This window comes from Cherax quadricarinatus, chromosome 33 (genome assembly GCF_038502225.1).
Source record: "Cherax quadricarinatus isolate ZL_2023a chromosome 33, ASM3850222v1, whole genome shotgun sequence".
NCBI lineage: Eukaryota > Metazoa > Arthropoda > Malacostraca > Decapoda > Parastacidae > Cherax > Cherax quadricarinatus.
The window spans coordinates 33,419,975-33,429,123 of record NC_091324.1 but is presented as its reverse complement, the minus strand read 5'-3'; the positions used below and the strand labels follow the sequence as shown (position 1 = coordinate 33,429,123).

General features: G+C 35.9%; 1 protein-coding gene across 1 annotated transcript in view; it reads left to right on the top strand.

Annotated features, from left to right (window-relative positions):
• Positions 1-9,149, top strand: part of Naglu (N-acetyl-alpha-glucosaminidase) — a 443,026-nt gene that overhangs the window by 21,954 nt on the left and 411,923 nt on the right. The window contains exon 2 of the mRNA XM_070091031.1: positions 3,653-3,749. Within this exon, the coding sequence (XP_069947132.1) occupies positions 3,653-3,749 (97 nt within the window). The remainder of the gene's footprint in view (positions 1-3,652; positions 3,750-9,149) is intronic.

The window sequence follows — 9,149 nt, the reverse complement described above, 5'->3', positions numbered from 1 at the left end:
TACCCTAACAACACATCACCTAACAACACATAACCTAACAACACATAACTTAACAACACATAACGTAACAACACATAACTTAACAATACCTACCCTAACAACACATCACCTAACAACACATAACTTAACAATACATAACCTAACAACACATAACTTAACAATACCTACCCTAACAATACATAACCTAACAACACATAACTTAACAATACATACCCTAACAACACATAACCTAACAACACATAACTTAACAACACATAACCTAACAACACATAACTTAACAATACCTACCCTAACAACACATAACCTAACAACACATAACTTAACAATACATAACCTGACAACACATAACAATACCTACCCTAACAACACATGACCTAACAACACATAACTTAACAATACATAACCTAACAACACATAACTTAACAATACCTACCCTAACAACACATCACCTAACAACACATAACCTAACAACACATAACTTAACAACACATAACCTAACAACACGTAACTTAACAACACATAACCTAACAACACATAACTTAACAATACATAACCTAACAACACATAACAATACCTACCCTAACAACACATAACCTAACAACACATAACTTAACAATACATAACCTAACAACACATAACTTAACAATACCTACCCTAACAACACATCACCTAACAACACATAACCTAACAACACATAACTTAACAATACATAACCTAACAACACATAACAATACCTACCCTAACAACACATAACCTAACAACACATAACTTAACAACACATAACCTAACAACACATAACTTAACAATACCTACCCTAACAACACATAACCTAACAACACATAACTTAACAACACATAACCTAACAACACATAACTTAACAATACCTACCCTAACAACACATCACCTAACACAGCCTCGTAAAAGACTATATCTGGGTTTAAACCAGGTAATATACAATCATACTAATAGTTTTGTATACCCTTTTGTAGACCCTTCTTAAATTAGTGCATTAACCTAACAATACATAACCTAACAACACATAACCTAACAACATATAACTTAACAATACATAACCTGACAACATATAACTTAACAATACATAACCTAACAACATATAACCTAACAACACATAACTTAACAATACATAACCTAACAACATGTAACCTAACAACACATAACTTAACAACACATAACTTAACAATACATAACATAACAACATATAACCTAACAACACATAACTTAACAGCACATAACCTAACAACACATAACCTAACAACACATAACTTAACAATACATAACATAACAACATATAACCTAACAACACATAACAATACATAACCTAACAACACATAACTTAACAACACATAACCTAACAACACATAACTTAACAATACATAACCTAACAACATGTAACCTAACAACACATAACTTAACAACACATAACTTAACAATACATAACATAACAACATATAACCTAACAACACATAACTTAACAGCACATAACCTAACAACACATAACCTAACAACACATAACTTAACAATACATAACATAACAACATATAACCTAACAACACATAACAATACATAACCTAACAACACATAACTTAACAACACATAACCTAACAACACATAACTTAACAATACATAACCTAACAACATGTAACCTAACAACACATAACCTAACAACACATAACTTAACAATATATAACCTAACAACATGTAACCTAACAACATATAACCTAACAACACATAACTTAACAATACATAACCTAACAACACATAACTTAACACATAACCTAACAACACATAACCTAACAACATATACCCTAACAACACATAACAATACATAACCTAACAATATGTAACTTAACAACACATAACTTAACAACACATAACCTAACAACACATAACTTAACAATACATAACCTAACAACACATAACTTAACACATAACCTAACAACACATAACCTAAGAACACATAACCTAACAACACATAACCTAACAACACGTAACCTAACAACACATAACCTAACAACACATAACCAAACAACATATAACCTAACAACACATAACTTAACAATACATAACCTAACAACACATAACTTAACAATACCTACCCTAACAATACATAACCTAACAACACATAACTTAACAATACATAACCTAACAACACATAACCTAACAACACATAACTTAACAACACATAACCTAACAACACATAACTTAACAACACATAACCTAACAACACATAACTTAACAATACCTACCCTAACAACACATCACCTAACACAGCCTCGTAAAAGACTATATCTGGGTTTAAACCAGGTAATATACAATCATACTAATAGTTTTGTATACCCTTTTGTAGACCCTTCTTAAATTAGTGCATTAACCTAACAATACATAACCTAACAACACATAACTTAACAACACATCACATAACAACACATAACTTAACAATACCTACCCTAACAACACATCACCTAACAACACAACCTAACAACACATAACCTAACAACACATAACTTAACAACACATAACCTAACAACACATAACTTAACAATACCTACCCTAACAACACATCACCTAACAACACAACCTAACAACACATAACCTTACAACATATAACCTAACAACACATAACCTAACAATACCTACCCTAACAACACATCACCTAACAACACAACCTAACAACACATCACCTAACACAGCCTCGTAAAAGACTATATCTGGGTTTAAACCAGGTAATATACAATCATACTAATAGTTTTGTATACCCTTTTGTAGACCCTTCATAAATTAGTGCATTAACCTAACAATACATAACCTAACAACACATAACCTAACAACACATCACCTAACAACACATCACCTAACAACACATCACCTAACAACACATCACCTAACAACACATCACCTAACACAGCCTCGTAAAAGACTATATCTGGGTTTAAACCAGGTAATATACAATCATACTAATAGTTTTGTATACCCTTTTGTAGACCCTTCATAAATTAGTGCATTAACCTAACAATACATAACCTAACAACACATAACTTAACAACACATCACCTAACAACACATCACCTAACAACACATCACCTAACAACACATCACCTAACACAGCCTCGTAAAAGACTATATCTGGGTTTAAACCAGGTAATATACAATCATACTAATAGTTTTGTATACCCTTTTGTACCCTTCTTAAATACGTGCATTAACTCTGTCGTTCCCACCACTCTCTCAAGTTTATTTCACTTTATGACCTGGTATAGTATGAAGACAGGGATACTAGTTGTAAAACAAGCTTTTCTTTGACATAGTTTCACTGTATATAGAGCTTAATGTCTTAAGAAAGCTTTACACCAACTTAAGTTACCCTAATAAAAGCTTCTGTAACTTGTGGAATACATTATTTAACGTAACTTCCTTTGACTGAAGAAATTTTTCGGGCATCTTTCTGGCTCACACGAGTTGTCATTTTCCTGTTGTCTATATAAAGTATTATGAGTATCTTGAAGAATGTACTCATTATCATCTCCGGTTCCTTAAAGTCATCATATTCCGCTAATTTACTTCCTTCCCATAGTTCCGGGGTAAGTGTAAGTGCTCACGCCTTATAAATACTACATTCACTGTGTTTCTGCAGGACAGTACCAGTAGTTATGGTGTACCGTACACAGCGTGGAGAACGTCGGTGTTGGGTCTACTGCTGCTCGTCCTGACGTTGATCACCGCAGTTATAGGTAAGTTTTAGGTACTCGTGTTTGCTTTCAATAACATCTTTATTTACTACAAGTACATGTACAAGGTAAACAGACCATAGCTGACATCAGTGATAACACTATATAGAAAGCCGCTTCTTATGCTGAGCATCTCGGGCAAATTAGGTCAGTTTTGTCCCAGGATGCGACCCACACCAGTCAACTAACAACCAGGTACCCATTTTACTTATGGGTGAACATAGATAACCGGTGTAAGGAAACACGTCCGGTGTTTCCACCCCTTCGCAGGGAATAGAACCCGGACCCTCACCGAGAGCTTTTACTCTCGGTGAGGGTCCGGGTCAGGAGAACCTGACATCCCTTTAAATCCCCGCAGGTCAGAGCATATAGGTAGACCTGAAGCATCGCGTCTCAGAGAATATGGGTAGAGTGTTACTTACTGGTCAACGTACATCTACTCTGTTTAATTCAACAGTCAAGGATCGCTGTCAATTGAACAACCATCTTCTTACATATGAGAATTTCAGTCTTGACAGCAACAACATAGTCACTAACCCTCAAAACCTGTGGATCCCGGTATAAAGTAAGGATGATGACCTCATTTGAACAGGATAGGTTAGGTATCCTTCGTCAGGAAACAGAACAAGTGTTTCCTGACGCGAGTCTTGGTCACGTAACGACCCGCCGCTGGAGCTTCGCCATATGACCGAGACCTTCCGCTGGCTTACCAGGCTACCCTATTAAAAATTAAGGTTATAATATTATTATCCGAACATCTTTGTGAGGTCAAAAAATGTATTTTATTCTTCAGAATATAACTTTGTGTTAGTATAAATAATAAGCTAGACAATGTAATATTTTCAGATAATGTAATAATTTGATTAATTTGTTGGAATAAAACCCTTTCGTGTTTGATACAGACCATCTAATATATCTAATATAAACACTGATCTCTGGCCGAAGGAGACTCGAACCTACGAACCGTGGAACAAGGTACGCAGTGCTATACCATTCTCACCACACCTTGGCTAGTGTAGTGTTATGTAATACGTCATATAATGAATTTAACATGGTTCAATTTGCGGGAAGGTAAAAAAAAAAACTTCCCTTTTCCTCAAGCGGCCGCCATGTTGTGGCTCAGCTGGGGACACCCCTGGGGACACCCCTTGGGACACCCCCCCCACCACCCCAACATTCGTACTTCATACATGTCCAGTCCAACTTCTCTGCTACAAGCTTGTGATTGTGAATTGTGTTTTGATCTTTTAGATGCTATATCTTGTATCTGGCAAGCAGTCATGACACCCAGTAAGTATATCAGTGTTGCTTAAAGTGGCAACAAAAGTCTTAGAATTAACGAAGGAAACAAAAATATTAGACAAGACATAACCTGTGGCCTTAATGAAGTGTTACTTTGTACACATAAGAAAAGGTAAGCGTAAGTTTGTTTGACTGACTGACTGAGTGAGTGACTTACTGACTGAATGACTGACTTACTGACTTATTTATTTATTTATTTATTTATTTATTTATTTATTAACAATTTGAGCATACATACAGAGGTACAAAAAAATACAGATAAGAGCAGCATGCCAAAGCCACTTATACTATGCATAGCATTACGGGCTGGCTTAAAATTAACTAAGCAATGATGAAATCAGTGATAATACATTATTGTAAACAGATAACTATAAAGCACAAATGAGTATTACAAAGACAGGTCATATGGTTGCATGCATTGTTGTACATTCAGTCGTATGGAGTATTCTGTTAGGTAGTGTATTTAAAAAATAATAAAGTTAGATTGGGTTTTAGGTTTAACATTTATGTGATATAATTGTGAGAAACATTTAAGATATACAATTTATAAGGTTCAGTTATTCAGTATTTATTTGGTTTTAGGTGAGTAAGTGATCTTTGAGAAGAGACTTGAATTTATAAACAGGTAGTGTTTCTTTTATATTTACAGGTAATGAATTCCAGATTTTAGGGCCTTTTATGTGCATTGAGTTTTTGCATAGTGTGAGATGGACACGAGGAACATCAAAGAGTGATCTGTGCCTTGTGTTATGGTCATGTGTTCTGTTGAGGTTGGCAAGGAGATGTTTGAGGGGAGGGTTAATATCAGAGTTAAGTGTTCTATGTATGTAATAGGTGCAGTAATAAGTATGGATGTTTTGTATGGTGAGTAGGTTTAGTGTATTGAATATTGGTGGAGTGTGCTGCCTGTAGTGAGAATTTGTTATCATTCTAACTGCAGCCTTTTGTTGGGTAATTAGTGGTCTGAGATGGTTTATTGTTGTTGAGCCCCATGCACAAATTCCATAGGTGAGATAGGGGTAAATAAGAGAGTGATATAGGGCCAGGAGGGCTGACTGTGGAACATAGTACCGTATCTTCGATAGTATGCCTACAGTCTTGGAAATTTTCTTAGAAATTTGTTGTATATGTGTATGAAATTTGAGTCTATTATCAAGGTGGATTCCTAAGAATTTTCCCTCTGTTAGCTTTGTGATAGGTGATCCGTTTATCGTTACGTTAAGAGGTACATCTGTAGCTCTGTTACCAAAATGAATGAAGTAGGTTTTGTCAATGTTTAGTGTAAGTTTGTTAGTCCTCATCCAGGTAGATATTTTCTGTAATTCGGTGTTTACAGTATTGGCTAGCATGACTGGGCTCGGGTGAGAGAAGACGTATGTAGTGTCATCTGCAAATAGTGTGGGTTTAAGTAATTGCGAAGCATTTGGAAGGTCATTTATGTATAGGAGAAAGAGAAGAGGGCCAAGGACACTTCCCTGTGGGACACCAACTGTAATTGGTTGCGCAGAAGAGTTTGCCCCATTTGCGTACACATATTGGCTTCTGTTGCTGAGGTAAGACTTGAGGTAGTTGAGGGAGTGCCCTCTTATACCATAGTGTGACAATTTTACGTGGAGCAAGTCATGGTCAACTGTATCTAAAGCTTTACGTAAGTCAATGAAGATCCCCAGTGGGACTTCTTTTTTCTCTATTGCAGTGTATATATGTTCTAGCATGTGTATAATAGCATCATTAGTATTTTTATTAGGCCTGAATCCAAATTGGCAGGGGTTGAGTATGTTTTGGGAGATAAGGTAGGAGTAGATTCGTTTATGAATTAATTTTTCGAAGATTTTTGAGAGAGGGTGTAAGTTGGATATTGGCCTATAGTTATTCAACTCTGGTCTCCTCCTTTGTGGATCGGGGTGACCCTTGCTATTTTCAGTACTGTAGGGAAGGTGGAGGATTCTATGGATTTGTTAAAGAGTGTTGCAATGATTGGTGATAGTACTTGTGACAGTTTTTTGTATATAAAGGGTGGTAAGGTATTTAAATCTCCTGCCTTGTTTTTCAGTGCGTTGATAATAAGGGAGACTTCGTATGGGTTAGTCGGAGCTAGGAACAGTGTGTTCGGGTAGTTGCCAGTGAGGTAGTCATTTGGTGGGGTATCTGAACTTGGGATTTTATTGGCAAGGTTTTGTCCTATAGTGGAGAAGAAATCATTGAGTCTGTTTGCTGTTTCTGTTGGTGGGAGTTGGGGTTCATCTGATTTTGCTAATTTTATTTCGCTATTTCGTGATATCTTTTTTGTTCCCAGAATTTCTGATAGGGTTTTCCAGGTCTTTTTTATATCACCTCGTAAGTTGGATAATCTGTTCTCATAATACAATTTTTTTTGCCCTTCTTATCAGGCTGGTTAGGATTGACGAGTAACGTTTTGTTTGGTCTCTGGTTATGTGACCCATTCTGTACTGTTTTTCATATTGGTGTTCTGTATTTATGGATTTGAGAATGCTGGGTGTTAGCCAGGGACTGTTCAGTCTCTTAGCTGTCATCTCTTTAGTTTTTTTAGGGCAGTGCTTGTTATAGAGGTATTGGGTCTTTTTTAGAAAATTATTAATACATTCGTCAATATCTGTATAGATTTCTAGCTCAGTGTGCCAATCAATGTTTGTTACTGCTGTTGTGAAGTTATTAGTGGCTGCCTCATTGTGAAGTCTGAAGGTGACTTTAGTAGTGTCTTGGGGTAGTTTACCAAGAGTTGTTATGAGGAAAGTAGGGTAGTGGTCTGTGGTATTATCTGTAATTATGCCTGATTTTGAAGGGGATATGGTGTTGGTCCAGATGTGGTCAAGTAGGGAAACACTAGTCTCTGTAACTCTTGTAGGTTTTGTTACTGTTGGTAGTAACATACAGTTACTCATTGTGTTTGTGAATTCAGTAACGTGTGGGTCCTGGTCTTGCAGGAGATTTATATTGAAGTCACCTGAGAGTAGTAAGTGATCTTTGTTCATGCGTGCATCAGTTATCATACTTCCTAGGTTTTGACTAAATTGGCTAATGTTTGACTGTGGAACTCTGTAGATGTTTATCACTGTGAGAGGTTTTTGTAGGTATTTGGATTTGAATTTAGCTATTATATATTCCCCATGTTCATCCCTTGTACAAGTATTAGTGATACATTCTAGTTGGTCTGAGTAGTATATGGCTGTGCCACCCCCTTGTTGGTCTGGCCTACAGTTGTGTATGGCTGTGTAACCAGGAATGGCATAGACATCTGTACTATCAGGCTTTAGCCAGGTTTCAGTTAGTGTAATGATGGACATATTGGCATGTAAGGAATTTAGTAATGCTAGGAGGTCATCATAATGCTTGCTTAAAGATCTGATATTGTAGTTAAAGATAGTTATGTTGTTGTTGGCACTGAGAAGTGCCTTTGATTGTTCTGCAGTGTAGTAATTACAGTAACTGTTTGATTCATTTAAGTCATTAAATAAGAGATTGGTATCAGGATCAATGCTTGTAATCATAAGATTTGTAGTGAATCTATAGTTAGAATTAAGTATAAAACAAAGTAAATAGTCTTAAGCTAAAAAATAGCACCTGGATTATTTAACAAATGTAAAATAATGAGCTAAGGTAGTTTTTTTTTTTAAGCTAAAATAAAGGAGACAATATAAAAGGGACTAATACAATGACTTGACTGACTTACTGAATCACTTGACTGACTGAATCACTGGACTGACTTACTGAGTGAATGATTTACTGACTGAATGACTGACTTACAGGCTGAATGACTGACTTATTGAATGACTTGACTGGCTTACTGAATCACTTGACTGACTGAATCACTGGACTGACTTACTGAACTACTTGACTGACTGAATGACTTGACTGATTTACTGAACGGCTTGACTGATTTACTGAACGGCTTGATTGACTAACTGAATGACTTGACTGACTTACTGAATGACTTGACTGACTTACTGAATGACTTGACTGACTTACTGAATGACTTGAGTCACTTACTGAATGACTTGACTAACTGAATGACTTGATTGAATGAATTGACTGCTTACTGAATAACTTGCCTGAATGAATTGACTGACTGAATGGCTTGAC